At 37.3% G+C, this 21254-nt stretch overlaps 1 protein-coding gene across 1 annotated transcript; it reads left to right on the forward strand.

The window, feature by feature from the left end:
- Positions 1 to 679: 679 nt before the first annotated feature.
- LOC127631546 (transmembrane protein 150A-like) lies at positions 680 to 20423 on the forward strand. The gene is made up of 8 exons (XM_052109709.1): positions 680 to 785; positions 9425 to 9672; positions 12547 to 12594; positions 12889 to 12975; positions 13087 to 13154; positions 13519 to 13646; positions 13764 to 13941; positions 16106 to 20423. The coding sequence occupies exons 2-8, from the start codon at positions 9608 to 9610 to the stop codon at positions 16414 to 16416; spliced, it is 885 nt and encodes a 294-aa protein (XP_051965669.1). The 5' UTR covers positions 680 to 785; positions 9425 to 9607; the 3' UTR covers positions 16417 to 20423.
- The last annotated feature ends 831 nt before the right edge of the window (positions 20424 to 21254 follow it).

Genomic DNA, 21254 nt, shown 5'->3' on the forward strand with positions numbered 1-21254 from the left:
TATCGCCACCTTCTGGGCAGGGAAGAGAACATATAGTAAGAAAGGAGTTAAATATTGATCTGTTTGTCACCCACACCTATCATGTCACTTCTGAAGATATGGGTTTAATTGGTCACCATTTACTTGCATTGTATGGACCTACAGAGCTGAAATAGTCTTCTAAAAATCTTTGTGTTCAGCAGAAGTAAGAAAGCCAAACACATTTGGGATGGCATGGAGAATTGTTACAGTTTTGGATGAATTATTCCTTTTACATTCTGCCTAACATATACTTTAATGTTCCATGAACTTATGAAAGTCATTCAGGTTTGGAACAAAATAAAGGTGACTAAATGATGACAGAGTTTAAATTTTTGGGTGAACTATCCTGTTAAACACGAGGATCTAGATCCACACCACGATTCAAAACAATTCCAGAGAGGCATTTTAGTTTTGAGCATATATTATGAAACAGACCAGATGGAGACTAAAGGGAAAAATGAAGTGGAAGTAGGGCCATGTTTCAATGCTTTGCAAAACAATAAAATATACAGTGAGTAAAAATATATTATAAAAAAATAAATATAAATTTGTTTATATATGTTTTCGAGACTTGCAATTGTTCCAAAATTATTTTTGCAACAGCATCCAAACACTAGAAGACCAGCACAATAAACTGTGGGATATGTGAGTAAACACTGCTCAAATGGAGATATGAGCGCCCCCTGTGGATGAAGAGCAGCATTACATCAGCTTGAGATGCAGCAGCTTTGACGGGGATCCGCTTGTGAGTCGCGAGGCCTGCAGTAAGATCATAATTTTACATATCAAAACACAACCTCTCAATACTGACAGGTGCGAGTACGATAGTGCATATGATAAAGAAACCGATATGACGCGTTTGTACATAAAGATATACATATATTATGAGATACGCATCGTCTGCAAAAGTTGTTGACTTGACTAGCATTTGCTGGATAGCTCACAAGCTACCTGATTATGTTGAGTTTTATCTTAAAAACAAATGATTATTTTCAGTATTATTCACTGTCATCGTATTATAAACATTACATATAGTGTAACTGTAACTTTAAACATGTATCCGGTTAGTTGTGTCGTACTATATTCACTGATTGTGACATTCAGCATGGTCTGTGCTGAAGGGTAGATTAGATTAGTCCCTTCACGTTAAAAAAGGACATTTTCAAGGAATTACAGCATTAGGGAAAACATTTAAGTTGTGTCAGTTTGCAGACGACACTGCTTTATTTTTGAAGGATAGAAATGAAATCATCAAAGCAGTAAAATGCATAAAAGAGTTTTCAGATGTATCAGGGCTAGGAATGAATATGAATAAGTCTGTTCTGTTTCCTCTTAAAGAATGTAGTTTAACTAATTTATGTAATATTCCAATTGCAAATCAAGTTACATATCTGGGAGTTGTTATATGTAAAGATGAGAATTTGCATAATAATTTAAACTTCAACCCAATTATTAACAAAACTAGTAAGAGGTTTAATGCATGGCTACAAAGGGATCTAACAATTCTGGGGCGGGTACTTTTGTCAAAAGCTGAAGGAATCTCCAGATCAGTCTATGTTTCGTTATCATTGGATATTCCCACTAAAGTTACCAAACAACTAGATAAAATGCTTTTTGATTTTATTTGGAAAAACAAGCCACATTATTTGAGAAAAGAAATTTTATGCAATCCTAAAGATCATGGTGGTTTAGAGGTTTTGAGTTATGATGCTTTGAACAATGTATTTAAAATAAATTGGCTTATTCAGTATTTAAAAAATAAGGAATGCATTTGGAATGCTTTCCCAATTATCTGTTTAAACAATTGGGCGACCTCTCATTTTTACTGAAGTGTAACTTTTCGATTGACAAAATACCATTTAAGCTTGCAAAATTTCATAAACAAGCTCTCATGGCATGGACACTGGCCTACAAACATAACTTTTCACCTAGGAGATATTACATTTGGAACAACAAAGACATCCTTTACAAAAATAAATCTCTTTTTTTTGATTACTGGTTTGAAAACAATATTATATTAGTTAGCCAGCTTTTGAATAATGATGGAAATTTATTAACATATAGAGAATTTTTGAATAAATTTAAAATACCAGTTAGACCTAAAGACTTTGCAGTTGTAATGGATGCGATTCCCAGGAAAGTATTGATCCTTCTTAAAAATGCACCACAAGAGGAAGATCTAAATTTTACAGACATTATGGGTAAAATATTTCTGGGTAATACAGACATTTTACAAAATAAAGTCTCAAATAACTATGTTAGGAATATACATAATAATATTGTTTACCCTCCAGCTCGTTTTTTCTGGTCATCTGTGTTTGGAGATGTAAATTGGTGTAATGCTTGGCGAACAGTGGATAAATTCTACATTAATAACAAAGTAAAAGAAGTCTCTTTTAAAATAATGCATAGAATATATCCAGTAAAACATGTATTGGAACGTTTTAAATTAGATATTGATTACTCTTGTAATTTCTGTAAAGGTGAAAAGGAAACAATTTTTCATTTATTTTTCCATTGTATACATACAAAAATATTTTGGATTGATGTGGAGCGTTTAATTAAGGAAAAATTGACCATTGACTTACAGCTGAGTGGATTTGACATTATGATACACTTTAGTGATCATGGGATTGAGAAAGATAAGGCATACTTTATACAATTGTTAATACTGATGGGGAAGTTTCACATTCATAAAATGAAATGGTCTGACTCCAAACCTAACTTTTCTTGCTTTAAAAATGATTTTAAGCTTTATTGTTGTCTTTTGTGTAAGTGCACAAGTAAAAAGGCAATTAGAGCTTATAGCATTGTAAGCAGGATATATAATGTAACACCCCTTTTCTGTTTGTAATACTTTTTTCTTGTCCTCTGGCACTGTTCTTTTTTTTTATTTTACTTTATTTACTTGGTTTTTTTGTTTCATTTTGAAGGATTATGTCTCATTGTATTGTTCTGGTTCGTGGCATTAATAAAAAAAATAAATAAATAAAAAATAGATTAGATTAGTGCGGTTGTGTCAGATCGCTGATTTGTGACTTTGTGTGCTTCAGAGGTAGTGTTGGAGAAACCGAGGAACATTTTTGCCACATTTTTGTTATGTACAGACTAGTACAAATCTTCCTGCCATCTTTTGGTACAGTAAAACATACTGTATATATATTTGAAGAAGCCAGGGAACAGTAGCATTACAATATTTACATTGAAAAAGTGGTTTGGGGCAGTAACACTTGAAAATATGACATTAACCCACTGTATTTCAAATGAGCTCACAAAGGAATGATCTAATTGTTTTTAATACTTTTTAATATTACTGAATAGTTTTTGCCAGGGGCTTTTCTAGGACTTGAGGAGGTTTGGGGCTTAGCCCGGCCCCATTAAAGTGGGTGTGGCTTTAGGTGACCCCCCCCCCCATCTATTTTAAAGGGGTCATATAGTGCCATTTTTGTACAAGTTAATATGAATCTTTAGGGTCTAAATGCTTTATAAAGCAGTCTGGTGAAAAATGATTTGCGCAAACATGAACGCATTGACGTTGCTCGTGGGGAATATTCCCATCGTAAACAAAACTCAGCCACTGCGTCTTCAGCGGTTCAGATTTAGGAACATCAAAATGACTGCTGTGTTCGTTATTATACCGAAGAACAGAACACCACAATCGCTTAGGTGCCATTCTGCTCCAGTGTATCAACAATGTTGACGGACTATGATTGACAGCTCGCTCACGAGCGAGGGCGGGTCTGTGTTGAAACACTGCTGTCAATCAACAATCCTGGGAGGGGCGTCCGACCGTGTGACGTCACACGGTCGAACGGCTCGATTTGAGGCAGGGGAAAATATATAAGGAGATTAAAACAAAAACACTGGGTGGATTTTTATCATAATAGGATGGTTGTGTACAGGCACAGCCAACACACATTTCAGTACAATCAACTTGAAAAAGTGCATGTACCATTATATGACCCCTTTAAATAAACATGCTCTACCTTTATGTTTTTTTTTCTGCACTCTGGCACCTTACTTACAATGAAAGGACAATGATACCCACAGGATTTTGTGAGAGTCCTTCCAATCCTCTAGTGGGGGTTTGGGGTATGCCCCCCAATCCCCCCAGGACATTTTTTACATTTGAAAGTTAAATACTTCCATCTGGTGCACTTTGAGAGCTAAATTAAGAGTCTAGTGTTGTGCTCTTGTATACAATTTTGTGCTCTTAAAGCTGCAGTAGGCAACTTTTAAATAAATTGAATTGTGAGAAACAGCGCCCCCAATTCTTCCCCATATACATGATGCTCTTTACCCCCAGCCAGGGTATAATTGACAGAGCCAAGGCCTGCCTCGCTAAAAGCGATTGGCTAAAATTAGCTGGATTGACACTACCCGACCCACAATTTTCACTCAGAGCTATAGTCTGTGGTGCTAACTAATCTCTAACATGGCCTCATTTAACTTAGACACCATATCTCTTCTTCATCTGGGGTTTGACATCTCTTAAAATATTTTTGTATGCTCATTCTGAAAAGCAGGGTAAAAACTAGGGATGTCAGTTTCAGCTTTTTGTCTTTTAATGTTACCTCCGACTGCTAACGATAGCTAGCTAGTGAAGCCATAAGTAGTGTAACGTTATGCCAATTAACCTAGTAACGCTAACGTTAATTTACGTTAATCATCATGATTGTAACTTCGGCAATAATATTATCTATTTGCTCTTGTACACTGATGATGATAAATTGTGTGTGGAGTAGATTATAAATGCAGTGGATACATTTAATGTTAGTTAACGTTAATTACCTCAAAGATTACCTCCTCAACCAAATAACATTAGATGGATCCAGGAATACTCCAGTGCAGATATCTGCAAGTGTGTGTGTGTGAGCGCGTGAGTTTACAGCAGCGGGTGAGGAGCTGACTAGTGCATGAGAGCGAGCGAGCGCAAAACACACCCTTTTATTTTATGTTATTATGAGACTGAGAAGTGCAAAAATATTTTAGATGAGAAGTGTACAAATGTTTTTGGTTCATTATGAGACTGTGGCGGTGTAAATGAGATGGCTAATTTCCTGATTTATTAATAAACAGTAAAACAATTAATTTTGGTGTAACATTAAAAAGCCGAAAAACTCTAATATGAACATCTAAGTCAGTGCAGACCATTTATAATAGGGTTCAAAACAGTGCTACTATGAATGCAAAGTTTAATACAGTGAAAAAGACACTATTAGCATAACATAAATATATATAAATGTCCAACATTCTTTTGAATGTCCATGTACTAAAATAAAATATTTGATGCCATGTGTGTACCTTCATTTACTATTACTATTATTTTGAATAATACAAGTTAAGCTCAATCGAGTAGGGTTGCAGCGGTATACCGGTTTCATGGTTTCACACATGCAGCGGCAAAAATGTCAGAGAGAAGAGAGGCGAGGGGGTCTGCCATAAGTGAGTGTGCGTGCGTTAAAGCAGTGTTTCTCAACTGGTGGGTCGCAGGTCTATTCAGACTGGTCACGGACAGCAGGGAAAGAACAATGCCATGGTTCTCCCATTGAAGGTATTTCAGCGGCCGCCCAAGTGATAGCCTATTTTGGACTGCCGAGGCAGATTTAATGATAATCTCGCAATCAGCTAAAGGCTTCTCATCTGCACTTTCGCAAGAGTGTAATGGAACCAGCTCGTGATCGCAAAAATTGAAGTTACAGTGAGTCACTTACAGTGGAAGTGAATGGGGCAAATTTTTGGAGCGTTTGAAGGCAGAAATGCAACCTTTTCCAAAAGCAGTAATAACCACTTCTAGAGTATCTGCCGCTTTACGGTGGTTTATGCAACTCCCAAAAATAGTACAGAGCAGGTGGCGCAGCTGTAAATACCTAAAGAACTGAGATCTGGGAATCCCAAAATGTTGAACCAGATCTCAACACTCCATTCTCATAGGTCTCTATAGGTCACCGAGCGTATTAACCTCCCTCACAATCCACTCTGACCAGCTGAAAGGGGATTTATTAATACATAATTTGGGGTTCAGCCATATGCTTGAAGCAGCACATAGAGATAACGGGGTGTAACTAAACTTCTCCGGTTAGTTTAATAGAAAGGCTTTGCAATGACGAAATAGGGGCAAGAACTTCCTGTTCAATACAAAACCAGGGAGGGGCTCTCTCAGGTGGAAGCGACCAATGAGCCAAATGTCTGAGACCGAATGCATAATAATAAAACTAAATCTTGGGTAGGCCTAGCCCACCTTTGTCATTCAAAGCTATATAACTTAAGGCGAGTGCACACTGTACGATTTTGTCGATCATTCTGCCGTCAAATTACGTGAATCATAAAGGATTTCTCTCGTCGCAGGGCAAAATTGGCAATCTTACAATTTAACAGCCTTTGCGATGATCTTCAGCCTCCAACGAAGTACTGGCAGTGTCTGAAATTTAGCATCGTAGCCATATAGTGTGACTGCTATTACGACGGGATGAGATATTCCGCTCCTCTCTCGCACTCTTCACTTGGAAAGAAACCTGCTCCGTGTTTGCCCCACTGTAGCAACATTGGTGCCCAGTTATCACTCTACTCAAGCATTTTCAAGGTTTTTCTTTTCATTTTATATAAAAGTTTTAATAAATAAATAAGCAGAAAATACTTGGAGAAAAGTGTAACACGTCAGCAATATGAAAGCATTATTCTCTGAATTAAATAAATAGCTTACAAATGAAAATAAATAAATGATAGCATTTTCTCTTTATTTTCTTCACATTTATCATACGTTTTCTTTACGGGGCTACAAGTCTTTTTATTTCCACAATAAATATTTGCTTGTTGTAGCTCATTACTGTAGGATAACTCCTGAACTCATGTTCATTCTCAACATCTGTAATTTTTTGTATTTGTGATCAAATTATAGGCATTATCCATCTTCTTTGTAAATGTTAGCCTATGCTCATGATGGAGTGGTATTGGAGTAATAGAAATGCTGATTTCCTGACTTTCAGAGAGAGAGGATATGCTCCTCCGTGGTAGGCAAATTTCACCATTTCGTTTCTATTATGTAACACTCCCATAACGTGAGTCACGTTCACTGATCGGGACGATTGGGTCCACAGTCGGCTACAATGTATATCGTGCTGTCTGACATAATTTCGCACAGTGTGCCATGGGCCATGGCAATCTCAATGAGTTCATATCGTACAGTCGGACAAGCAACAATCATAAAGGACTATTTTAAATCGTACAGTGTGCACCCTCCTTTACTGAAATGTAATCTGGGACATATACCATTCCAAATGAAGGACTTCACTATGCTATAAAATTGCTTGAAATAAGAGAGAGGGACATCTACAGGGAGAGATTGTAGCAGGTAGTTGAATTTTGGAATACAATTCATTTTAATCATATTGGGAAGGTTAATCATAGATAAATGTAATGAAGCCCACCTACCCACATCACATGAAAACCTTTTTATTAAAGGGTCAAAATTAACTCTAATGGCTGAAAAGACATTACCGGGCAGTACGCTGTCAAGTCATTTTTATTTGTATAGCGCCTTTCACAACACACATTGTTTCAAAGCAGCTTTACAGAAGATCAGGCATTAACAGAAGATTAAACAGAAGATATATGTGTTTGTTGTCGCTATCGCTGTGGAGGACCGATTTTTAGAAAAACAAAATGAGTTTTCAAGACATTTCAATAATGTTTAATTAGGACAGCTTGATTTTTCCAGTATCGACAACATTAGGGTTTACAGTGCAGGCAACCATGGGTAGCCTATATATCGAACCGGTAGATTCATCTGTGTAGAAGTGCACTGCTGATGTGCAAGTAACTTGTATTTTTATGTTTCAACCACAAATGTCGACAGAGAGCCCAAAGTTTTAAAGAGCTTTAGTACAGACTATGGACAGTTGAAGTCAGAAGTTTGCATACACTTGAAGTAATTAAATATAATTTTTTAACCACTCCACAAATTTCAGTAACTTTTCCAACAATTGTTTACAGACATATTGTTTCACTTTTAATTGACTATATCACAATTCCAGTGGATCAGAATTTTACATACAAAGTTAACTGTGCCTTTATGCAGCTTGAAAAATTCCAGAAAATGGTGTCAAGCCTTTAGGTAATTAGCCAATTAGCTGCTGATAGGCTAAGTTGAGTCTATTGTGTACATGTGGATGTGTTTTAAGGCCTACCATCAAACTCAGTGCCTCTTTGCTTGACATCATGGGAAAATCAAAAGAAACCTCAAAAAATCAAATATTGTGGACCTCCTCAAGTCCTCCTCAACGCATTCTGTCTCCTAGAGATGAATGTAGTTTGATGTGAAAAGTGCAAATCAATCCCAGAACAACAGCAAAGGACCTTGTGAAGATGCTGGAGGAAACAGGTTGACAAGTATCTATATCCACAGTAAAACAAGTCCTATATCGACATAACCTGAAAGGCTGCTCAGCAAAGAAGAAGCCACTGCTCCAAAACCACCATAAAAAAGCCAGACTACAGTTTGGAAGTTCACATGGGGACAAAGATCCTACTTTTTGGAGAAATATCCTCTGGTCTGATGAAACAAAAATTAAACGGTTTGGCCATAATGACCATCATTATGTTTGGAGGAAAAAGGGTGAGGCTTGCAAGCTGAAGAACACCATCCCAACCGTGAAGCATGGGGGTTGCAGCATCATGTTGTGGAGGTGATGCAGGAGGGACTGGTGCACTTCAATATATCCACATAATTTTCATCTATTTTGTGAAGCAAAATCTGAAGACATCAGCCAGGAAAAGCTTGATCACAAATGGGTCTTCCAAATAGACAATGTAGGCAAAGTTGTGGCAAAATGGTTTAAGGACATCAAAGTCAAGGTATTGGTGTGGCCATCACAAAGCCCTGACCTCAATCTTATAGAAAATTTGTGGGCAGAACTGAAAAAGCGTGTGCTAGCAAGAAGGCCTACAAACCTGACTCAGTTAAACAGTTCTGTCTGGAGAAATGGGCCAAAATTCCAGCAACTCATTGTGAGAAGCTTGTGGAATGCGACCCAAAATGTTTGACCCAAGTTAAACAATTTAAAGGCAATGCTACCAAATACTAACAAAATGTATGTAAACTTCTGACCCACTTGGAATGTGATGAAATAAATAAAAGCTTAAATAAATAATTCTCTCTACTATTATTCTGACATTTCACATTCTTAAAATAAAGTAGTGATCCTAACTGACCTAAGTTAGGGAATGTTTTCTACAGTTAAATGTCAGGAATTGTGAAAAACTGAGTTTAAATTTATTTGGCTAAGGTGTATGTTAAATTCTGACTTCAACTGTAAATGCACCTTTTCGTGGTACTGTATAAATGCTGCTTCAGATGCAACTTCTTTGCATTTTACAATAAAGTATTGTATTATTTCTTCACTAGTTATCATCGATTGATGAGAATCAGAGGGACTACAGATGTAGCCGAAGGGGCATTACGTTGCCCCCGCTGGTCCTCATACCCCGCATTGCATGGCTTCTCCTGCTGGTGACTCACATTGTGTCTCCATAGCCCCAGTCTTGCACACCCTCATGTTGGGGTTGCAGGCATCTCACAGACTGACCAATGACTGCCTGGATTGTTCTGCCTGTCAGCCTGTCTGCCTTCTCCATCACAGGGATATGGATTGTGTGAGTGTTTATGTTCAAGTTATGATATTTACAATGTTTGAAGTTTCATGTTTTGAACTGTCATTGAGATTTGTTGTCTACATCTGAAAGATTAAGTGCCCCTTTTTTTTGGAATTAGGCAGTCATTACCCAAGAACCACACTAACAAAAATAGTACCATAGTATGCCAACACCATGATTTTCAGACATGTAGCTTGGTATTACTTCATATTGAAGTAACATGGAGTATCATGTAAATACCATGGTATATGAATTCAGTAATATGAAGTAATTGACAAATCAGTAGCATGAGCAGTACATATTAGGAGTTTGAATGTTAAATGGCCAAGGTAAAAAAATATTTTGAATATTTGGTATTTTTAAATCCTCCACATCACCCAATAAGTTTCTTCATTCGTGACGGTGCAACTATTCACTGTGCACTGTTTGAACAGTTTGTTGTGTTTTTGTGAGAAAATGCAATTGCTGGTATGGCTAGGTGTTCATTAAACTTTTTTTAAAGGCTGAAACATACTCTAAGCAAGTATGTAAACATGTGATTGCTTGGCAACCGTGTTGCCAACCCAAGGTCAAGTTGAGCATACTAAATGTGTATTATTTTTTGCAATTAACATTTTTTTTATTGATTTGTCTACAAAATAAAGAACCACAAAACATATACATACAGTATATGTATATAATACCATTTCTCCACAAACAGATCTAGACTACCCAGTCTTCTGGACACCCCTTCCTCAAAAGCTGCCACTCTGGCCATCTCTGAACACCACTCCTCAAATGGGGGTGCTCCAGCCGACTTCCAACTCCTTAAAATAATCTGTCTGGCAATCATAATACTAGTTAAACCCAGTTTTTCATGTGCTTATTCTCCAAACGAATGACTGACCCATCTCCTAAAATACAGAGTCTGGGGCAAAATAATATTTGAGAGGCACAATGCACATAAAACTCTGAATCCTCCACCAAAATACTTAAATCTTAACACATCCCCAAAAGACATGGATTGCGTCTCCACCTTCTGATTGACATTGCCAGCAGACGGGTGTATATTTAAGACCAAGCCTATGCAATCTAGAGGGGGTCCAGTAGACTCTATGTAAAATCTTAAATTGGATAAGGCGAACCCTTGCATCTCTAGATGCAGACATGTCGTTTTTTAGGATCCTAGCCCACACTCCCTCCAATGCCAGTTTTAGATCTTTCTCCCATAATCTCTTAAAAGAAGTTGAAGTTCCGTCCCCTAGACTCTGAATTAGCAGGAAGTTATACACTGATGCCTCATGACCTTTTCCAAAATCAATAATCACCAATCTACATGGAGAGACTGTAGCAAGTAATTGAATTTGGGTATAAAGTTCATTTTAATAACATTAACCTTCCCAATCATAGCCAAATGTAATGAAGCCCACCTGTCCACATCGCTCAAACCGTTTTATTAAGGGGTCAAAATTGTGCTGGGAATAAAATGCCCAAATTCATTGTCTTGTTCGGGCCACTGGAAATCGCCCGGCTTATAAGCGGTTACTGGGCAGTACACTGTCAGAGCCGAAGCTTTGGATTTAGATCAGTTGACTCTGTATCCTGAAAACTTTGATTATTAATAATTCTGTAGAGGCAAGGCATAGATCTAGTAGGGTCAGAGTCGAATAATAAAATATCATCTGCGTAAAGCAAATGTTTATGCGCCATACCTGCCGCAATCACCCATGGAAAATCATCCTTCTTTCTTATCGTGGCTGCTAATGGTTCCAGGGCAAGACAGGGTGCTGACACAATAGTGCCCCTGTTCAGAGTAAAATAATCTGGAATTAATGCATTTGTTTGTACTGCTGCTAAAGCGTGTCTATAAAGTAACTTAATCCAACCAATAAATGTACTCCCGAACCCATACATTTCCAAAATCTTAAAAAGATGTCATAACTTAATCGGTTAGACAAATTTTGGACACATTTTTACATCTAGCTGAATCAGGGAAATTGGAAGGTAACTTATACACTCACTTGGATCTTTGTCCTTTCCATTCCAAGCTTTCCATTCTTTAGTGATTCTGTATGAACTTCTAACAAAAGTGGAGCCAGTTCTGTAGAATAAGATCTAAAAAATTCAGCGGCAAAACCATCTGACCCGAAGCCTTGCCTGTAGGCCTTAATTACCTCGTCAGGCTCCTCCAAGGTTATCTCAGAATAAAGATAACTTTTTTGCTCAGTCGTAAATTTAGGGAGTTCTAATGGTTCCACACATTTTGGAATATAGAGATCAAGATAGAATTCTTTAAAAGCATTATTAATACCAATGGCCGAGGTAAAAATTTCACCACCAGCATATTTCACTGAGGGAATGGTAGAAAAAAAAATTCTCTCTGATTTATATATCTATCCAGAAGCTTTCCTGATTTGTCCCCTGACTAAAAGTATGTCTGTCTTGCCCTGAATAGCCAAAACTCTTGGCACCATTCTGAGTAAATTCTAGAAACTGATGTGTGTGACAATCCCAGGAGATCAGCAGTTACAGAAATACTTAAACCAGCCCGTCTGGCAGCAACAATCATCCATGTGATTACATAAACAGCCAGTTGTGTGGCAGCAATGCATAAAATCATTCAGATACGGGTCAGGAGCATCAGTTAATGTTCACATCAACCATCAGAATGGGGAAAATATGTGATCACAGTGATTTGGATCATGGCATGAAGTTACTTGTGAAAAGTATTCTTGACTCAGAGATTGTAGGCTCAGTCCCAAATGAATTGAACTGAGATCACAGTGCAGCACTAACATCCCTGTAACTAGTGTGCTGTGTGTCTGTTAAACTAATACTTTATAGTGATAAATCTGTGCTTATTAACAGTTATTCATTAAAACATTTTTTCTCTAGATATGCCATGGCAGTAATGAACCACCATGTCTGTCCTGTTGAGAACTGGTAAGTTGAATCCAAAACCTTCCAGTATCCACATTTACCCAGTTTAGCCAATGGGAATAATAATAATAATATTTTATTTATATAGCACCTTTCTAAAACCAAAGATTGCTTTCCAAAACGAACAACAGCAATCACAATAAATGGCAGTAATAAAAAAAATGTTTTTTTAAAGCATGGGCCAAAAGCAGAGTAACACCGAGTGAAAAGATATGTTTTTAGCAGTTACAGACAAGTAATTAGCATCCATGTTTAGCATCTACTTTAGTGTTTCTTAAATTGTTCTGTGTATCGTAGGTCATACAACTTGACATGTACAGAGGAAACGGCTAAGAGGGGCTTCCCAATGACCTGCTGTACGCTTCAAGACATCCCCCTCATCAGGTGAATGCTTGCTGTGAAATGCTCTACCACAGAATGACCACAACATGTCTCAGTTTGCTGTTTTCTTTAAACTTGCCATTTAAGTGTTATCTTTTTTTTTTCTTTTGACAGTAAATGTGGTTGCTATCCACCAGAGAGCTGTCTCTTCAGTTTGATAGGCAATGTTGGGGCCTTCATGGGTAAGAATTAGGATTTCAAAATGACTAAGTACTTAACGTATTAAATATTACTTTTAAGGTGAAGTGTATGAGTTTTGTTTTTATTCATATAATTCATTTTTAGTAAAAATACTTCCTTTTATAGTTGAATGAGCATACTGCCACAAGTGGCACAGAAATTACACAATTCACCTGTAAGTGTACATGTATGACCATTAACAGATCTTTTAACTCAAGCTGTCTCAAGTTTGGCAGATTGATATCTAACTATTTAGTCAAATGAACAATCATGGTATGCCTCATTTTCACTGAGAGCAATATATTCCTAAAAAATGTCTTATATTCTGTTCACTCTCTCTTTTCCTCTCGTGATCTGTCTCTACAGTGGTTATGGTGTGCATGCTGCGTTATGCACAAGTGATTGAACACAGTCATTACTGTTGGACCAACACGTGCGCTTTGGTGTCCGGCTGCATTAACGCCCTGGGTCTGGTCATGGTGGGCAACTTTCAGGTCAGCAGGCGAGAGGCATCCTCGGTGACTTCAGCCCATGCTAGCAAATGTCGTTGACATTATCATTTGTTTTTTGGTTACCTCTCATTCTCTGTCTTTTTTTTTTTTTTGTCTCAGGTCGATCACGCTAAAACGCTTCATTATGTGGGCGCTGGTGTTGCGTTCCCTGCCGGCTTGATCTTTGTGTGTCTGCAGTGCGTTTTGACGTACCGTATAGCAGAGACAGCGCTGGACTACTGGATGGCTCATGTGCGTGTAGCTCTCTCAGCTGGAGCTCTGGTCTCGCTTGTCCTCAGTATCCTTAGCTATACAGTGTTTCTATACAGCAGCGGTTAGTTGTGTTGGACCCGATGGAAGACAGTAGTTAACACAACATAATGACAGCGTTTATGTGCGGTTGTCACATCCATCTGTTGATAGCGTTAAATACAGGTGTAGGGTACAACGGGGCTTTTTAAAAGGCACTTTTTATTTAATTTTCTCCTAAAACACTAAATAGCAACAAAAACTACCACAGTACTTTCCCTAACACCTGTGTGTCATTTTCAGTTTTGTTCAAGTTGATTTAGTCAAAAGTATTTCATAACTGTCCAGTAAGTGAAAGGATAGTATTGTATTTAGGGTAAAAGCTTCCCTGTTGCAGGAACTAAAGGCCCCTATAAAACACTTTAAGTGTTTTTTTAAGTGGTGTGAATAGATTTGTTTTGGAATGTGTCCAAATTCGGCTCACACTGATTGGACTGGCTTCAATCACAATGGAGATTAATTAGTTTATAGAGTTCTTGAGATGTTATAAAATGCCAAATGTGATTGAAATTAACAGAAAATGTTTAACCATTTAATGAAGTGGTTATTTTGAATAAATGTTGTATTCATTTGTTACTCATAAAAGCAACCTGTTGTCTTAAAAGTATTTGCAGAAGTTGAAAAAAAATGTCCCATCACTATTGTCCATATATCTACAAGATATCACTCTAACCTCCCTGAGGGCCGTTTACCCCAAGTGTGGGTTTAAAAGCTCCCTCTCCACCTTTAAAAATTTTTATTTTTTTTATTTTAATAGAAACAACCTTCTGTTATTAAAATCAAATGATGTTGCTCCGTCATTATTCAATAAAAATACACTTTGTGACCAGAAAAAAAGCTTTAAGGTGTGCCTTTAGCCCTGTTGTACCCTAAATCACACAAACACATTTTGAGGTTGTCGAAAACATGTGATCACAGTGCGCATTTGCAGACAAAACACGAGTTGGTCCTGATGCATCCTGTTTCGTTGTGCTAAAATAAGGGTTTAAAATTTGCCAGTTACATGCTTTAAAACTTTAAAAGAAAAATATAAAAAATGTGATCATCATTTACTCACCCTCATGCCATCCCAGATTCTACTGAACACAAACAAAGATTTTAGAAGGAAATTGCTGCTCTGTAGGTCCCTAGGCAAGTCTATAGAGTCTTTAGGGTCCAACAGATAAAGGCAGCAATAAATGTAATCCTTATGACTGATTTTTTTTTTTTTATACTTTTTGTCAAAATATGACGATCCCCTTGCGAAGGACTGCTGTCCTAAAATATAAAGCCAGCTGTTCGTTTTAATGTATAACATCCAATTTATAATGTGTGAGAAAATAATATTAAAAGCAGAATTACAGATCCACATAACGAACACTGAATATTGACTAGAGATATGTGCAATATTCACATCAAAACCAATAATAGTAATAAAAACAATATATGTATGATAAAAGCAGTATGTGCAGATGGTAGTGCAATAGTGTAATCCATACGACTCCAGTGGTTTAACCCATGTCTTCAGAAGCGATTTGATCGGTGTGGTTGAGAAACAGATCAATATTACTTTTTTACTATAAATTGTCCTCCGTGCCCAGAAGGTGGCGATATGCACAATGAATGTAAATCGGCAAAAGCAAAATAGGAACCCTTAGGAGAGCTCTTAGTTGGGCTGTTTAAAGTGCAGTTTTTAATAGTAAAAACGGACTAAAATATTGATCTACTCCTATCAGAGTACTTCTGAAGACATGGATTAAACAACTGGAGTCTTATGGATTACATTTATGCTGCCTTTGTCTTTTTTGACCTTCAAAGTTTCTAAACCTGTTGACTTGCATTGTATGGACACAGAGCTGAAATATTTGTATAAAAATCTTCGTTTGTGTTCACCAGAAGAATGTCATACACATCTGGGATGGCATGAGGTTGAGTAAATGCTGAGAGAATTTTCATTTTTGGGTCGACTATTGATTTAAATGTCACTATTGAGTACTCTTGTATTTATGCCCATTCCTAGTTACTTTCTCTAAAAAGAAACTATTTATTTGAAAAATTTGGTTCCTCAGTATTGCTAACCGTTAAGGTAAGTCCATTACAGTTAATTGGTTGACTGATATGTTAAAATTGTAAATATTGAAATCTGTTCCTTAACGTCATCCTCCCTACTCAAGGTGGTATCTTCTTCATCCACGAGAGCTTTATGTTGCAGCACGCTGCAGCCATCTGTGAATGGGTCTTCACAGTGCTGGTTCTGGTGTACTACGGCACCTTCACCTATGAGTTTGGCACTGTCAACACTGACACCATGATGGCAGTCTTAATGAAGCGCAATCAACATCACCATCCAGGCTCAGGGGGCATCATTGGGGGCATCAGCAAAGGTGTTGCTATGGGATATGGTTCCCGCAGCCTTAAGTCTCCCGGGGGTAGCAGCACCTCCACACACCTCAACTGTACACCAGAGAGCATCGCCATGTTTTAAGGGTTAATCGATACAGTATTCTCTCAGACCTCAATGTATAGTCTTTTCACATTCACATCACAGATTTGTGAAGAACTGGTACAAGCAATACACAATTTCTTTGCAAGGTCACAGCAAGTTTGCAGACTTGTTGATTATAAACTAAAAGTAATGGCCAGTTGGTCATAACGTAGGTATTTTGCATGATATTTTACATTCATGTTTAAGACAGCCCTAGTTACCAGGGCAAACAAATTCTTCAATGATTCACGTAGCCTCTGATAAAAATTTATTAATTTACCGTTGAAACCGCAAAAACTCCTCTCTAAAGGTGTGTTCACACTGACAGCGATTAAAGGAATAGAAAGGACTGAATAGAAATGTTCACACCAGACATTTGCAACCTAGTTTAATAGAATAAATGTTACTATAACTACTTTTTAGCAAACTGACTTTTACGTGCCGAGTTCTACATTTTGTTGCAGTTTCCTGGTGAAATTAACACTGGAAGCACACCTGTGTGTTTTTTTATTACATTTCACACAGATAACAGGTAGTATGTCTGTTTATTACTTTATTAACACTTATTTTTCACACTTTTATTCACACCCTGTTATATATGTTATAATATATAAATGCTTTTACTCTAATGAATCATTTAAAAAAACGATACATTTTAACACTTGTATTACAGACCCACCTACATTCACACACTTATTCCAATGGGATTAGCTTGCATGGTAGCTCACCTGTTGGACTCGGAGACTGAGCCTCGAACCCAGTCAAGGATGCTCTAAGTGAAAGTGAAGCAAAGTGCCATAGAAGTAACAAGATATGACATGGTTTCTTCAGAAAATGTGCTTTTCATGTCAATCATTTCATATCTTTGCTTTTAAAACACTATCGTTTAGGTGTTGGTTTAGGGTAACGATGTCTGTATTGTTTACCTCTCATTTATCTTTTTTAACACTATTGGTTAGGTTTAGGGAAAAGTTGTTAGTTATTGAAGTGCGTTTTTACTCATTAAAACATATTCACCTTAAAAACCTCTGCTGATTACAACATCATTTCACTCACTTTTGGCGCCCCCCGCTGGACATTTCACTGGGAAACTGCAGCCAAATGTGTTATAAAGCATGTCATTTTGGTTTGCAAACATTTTGCCAGTGTCATGTAACTTGGCACTGTAAACAAGCTTCTCTCATGTGCAACGGACGTCTTGTTTTAGTTGAAATGTGACTTAAATTGTGCACTGTTTCTCACCAAATCCTTTCCAAAAACTGTAAAGTGAGTCCCTAATAACTGTCATTGTATTAAAAAGACGTACCGAATATTCATTTAAATTTTCCTTTTGGGTTACATGTAAGAAAGCAAGTCATTTGGAAATTATGACTGACCTTTTATCACACTGCCAGTGTTTGGTCATGTCACCTGAAATCAACAACTTTTTATGAAATCGAGCGATCTACGGTCGCTTTGTGTCAGCAAATCGCCATCAGTGTGAATGCCAATTAAATCATTTACAGATCTGCCAGCAATACCAGGACACTTGCCAAGACAAAGAAGATAAATGGCTAAACTTATCCACCTTCTTCCACTCATCTAATCTGTAGGAACTGTGATTACTTCACAGGTTAAGTTGGTATAAGCCCTTACTGTAGCAATGGAGATGCTCCAGCCATTGATACAAATAGTTTGGGTTTTCAGTGCCTGATATACAACGTGGTTGCAACTATTCAGGGTCCAGATATATGAAATAAGATTTACTTAATTTTTAGTCATGGAAAACCTGTCAGACTGTGTGGTGTCAGCCAGTAGCTACACATTCTGCATGATCCATCCCAGGTATTGTGAAAACAAGGTCTTAATATTTTGAATACCACTGGAAAACAATATTATTTTGTTTCAATTATAATTGTTTATATGGCTAAATTAATCCTACTTTTATCAAGTGGTTCATCTCTTCTAGATGCCTGTCATAAAAAACTATGCTTTGAGCCAGTGTTAATGAAAACAAGCCTATTTTTGTTTCTCAAATCTTCAGTTTCTGTTGCCACTTATTTAGTTACCCAGCCAGACATCTTCTCTGCAGTTACCTTGTATACAGAATTGTATTATTTTAAAAACTTAAGCATTAATGATCAAGAGCAATTGTTGTGAAGAGCTGCTTTTATGTGAATGCCTTTAGCTGAGGATTATGTTGCATAAAACGAGTATGCTGCGATGAGACAAGGGTCTAGTCAGTTATTATGAAGTGAAGGCTGCTAGTCTACAGCACTCCACTTTTAACACCTCTTTTACTAGATATGTCATTTTGTTATATATAGAATACTCTGTATAAAAAAAAATCTCATATGTTGGGCACTAATGTGGGAAAACATGAATATTTTTAGCATTAAGTGAACCCGAAATTTGAAATCCTCCACAATAAGTTATATTTTGATGACACACCATATTTTAGTTTGAAGATATTGCTCATTTTTAAGCAATTTGTGTTATTAATATGGGTTATGTTTATATTTGATCCATTTATGATTTCTTTGTAATGCCAGACAATGAAACACTGCAATATTTAACTTTGTGAAAGAACTTGCAAACAAGTATACCTCTATGAAAACCCTACTGTGGTGAGAAGGAAAGTTCCTGAAGGAGCTGCTAAGATATATTATGGAGTTTAAACTGGATCTTAGTTGTTTCTGTTTTGTGTGAAATGCCAAGTTCAAACATCCCTAGAACTGTGAAATACTGTTACGTAAAGCGCAGTCAAGTTATTATGTTTATAGGGATAAAATATTAAACATGTGAGACTGTCAGTGCAGCTGTTTGAATAAGGTACTAATCACATCTTATACTAATAACTTCAATAAACATTTTCCAACAAATAAATCCGTATCAGTTACAAACAGTGTAAAGACTTTACAAAAACAATGTTTAGATGGCAGATTGTTTTGATAAACTTTTGACTTGTTACTGCAACTTTCTGTTGAGTTATAAACCGTTCATCTGCACGTTTCATTATCCTTTTCTTTTGTGAAATAAAATGCACCTGAATTGGAAAGATGCTGTTTGTTGAGAAGCTTATTTGCTGCCATGTATTAAACGGATTTGCAGCACTGGTACATAATGTTTAGTATAGGATCTAGCTTACTCTTAAAATTACATGGGCTGCACTTCCCAAAAGCATCGCTAGCTAAAGTTGATCATAGAGACCATGATTTCTACGTCTGTGAAACTCATCAAAAAATCCTCCATGTCCTCAATGACAGCTTTGCAGATCCTTGACATTCTTGCTGTCAGTTTGTCCAGATACTCAAGTGACATTTCACCCCACACTTAGATGTGTCTGTCTTGTCGGGCACTTCTCACGCACCTTACAGTCTAGCTGATCCCACAAAAGCTCAATGGGGTAAAGTTCTGTTCTGTGCCCAGCAGCCGCCCACTTCCATTATTACCCCTGTCCAGTGGTTGCCGCCCAGTCTGCTGCAGTCATCCACAGTCTGAAGGGGTGGGGTGGGGGAGGGGTACTGTCTTGATCCTGCCTCTTTTGGTCTTGTGCTATAGGCCTGCTTGTTTTGACAGGATTGTGACAGTTTCCTCTGCCCAACTTTCAGCGTATGGGGTAGAAAGTTGGGCAGAGGAAACTGTCACAATCCTGTTGTGTTTCTCACAGGTGCTGCTCAGCGTTGCCATGGCAGCACTGATTTGAGCTGCTCGTGACTATTGGCAGCACCTGCACCCTATCTCTCTAGTCGCTCTTTATATTCTCTCCTTTGTCTCATCTTCATTGCCAGAGCGTTGCTGTGTCTGCTCTCCAGTTTTGTCAGTCGGTCCATGAGAGTTCCTGTTTGTTCCCGTTCTTAGTTTGTTAATTATTCTTCTTGCCTTGTCTAGTTTTTCTTCCCCGTGAGTTTCTGTTTGCATTTTTAGTTTTGTTCGTTTTCTATTATTTTTCATGTGTTTCTTGTCTTGATTTTGTTTCCCTCCAAGGTGAGAGGTTTTGTTTGTATTCTGTTTTTATGTAGAATAAAGCCCAGTTTCTTTGCCTTCCTGCATCTTGGTTCCTTCCTCAAATTCTGTGAGAGTAACTACATTTTAACAAAAAAATCTTGACATCAGCAGTGTCCTTTTGCAATCATGATTTCAAGCTCGATTACACTTCCTAGCACCATCTAGCACTCAATGCATGCATTAAGCACTAAGAAGTGTTTTTCATTCTTGAAAAATGTAACTTTTTCATACTGTTGAATCTATGCTGAAAAATTTAGCACATATCCTGGAATAAAGATCTGATCATGGTCTTGTTCAGCTTTCAAGAATAGAGATTGAAATCATGATCTTGCTTAGAAGCTACAATGGCAACTCTACAGGAGTCAGACTTGAACAGAACCATAGTATAAGACATCACAGCATAGTAGTAATGACTTTCTAAATTCCATTACTGAGCAGATTGGAAATATACAACCATCTCCCACAGCATTTCAGAAACCCCCCAAAGAGAAACTTTAGTCTTTTACTGTTAAAAGACAGAAAAAGCTAGCAAAATGTATTACAGAATCAAAACCAACAACATGTAGCATGCTAAACCCCATACTCACTAAGTTACTGGAAGAGGTGCTTCCTGTAGTATCAGAACCCGGTCTCAATTTTATTATCTTCTCCACATGTTTAGAACATGTTCCACATACTTTCAGGATGGCAGTTTTGTTTGTCCCACATTCAAAGGGACTTAATCGTGTTCATCTGAAATAAGAATTAGGGGAAAATGTGAAAAGGGAAAAGCAGTACCCTTTTACCCATTCCCCAGTACCCTAAGCAGAAAATTATTTTTTGCAACATAATTTGGGTATCTGCCAAAGAGT

Source organism: Xyrauchen texanus, chromosome 3 (genome assembly GCF_025860055.1).
Source record: "Xyrauchen texanus isolate HMW12.3.18 chromosome 3, RBS_HiC_50CHRs, whole genome shotgun sequence".
Classification (NCBI taxonomy): domain Eukaryota; kingdom Metazoa; phylum Chordata; class Actinopteri; order Cypriniformes; family Catostomidae; genus Xyrauchen; species Xyrauchen texanus.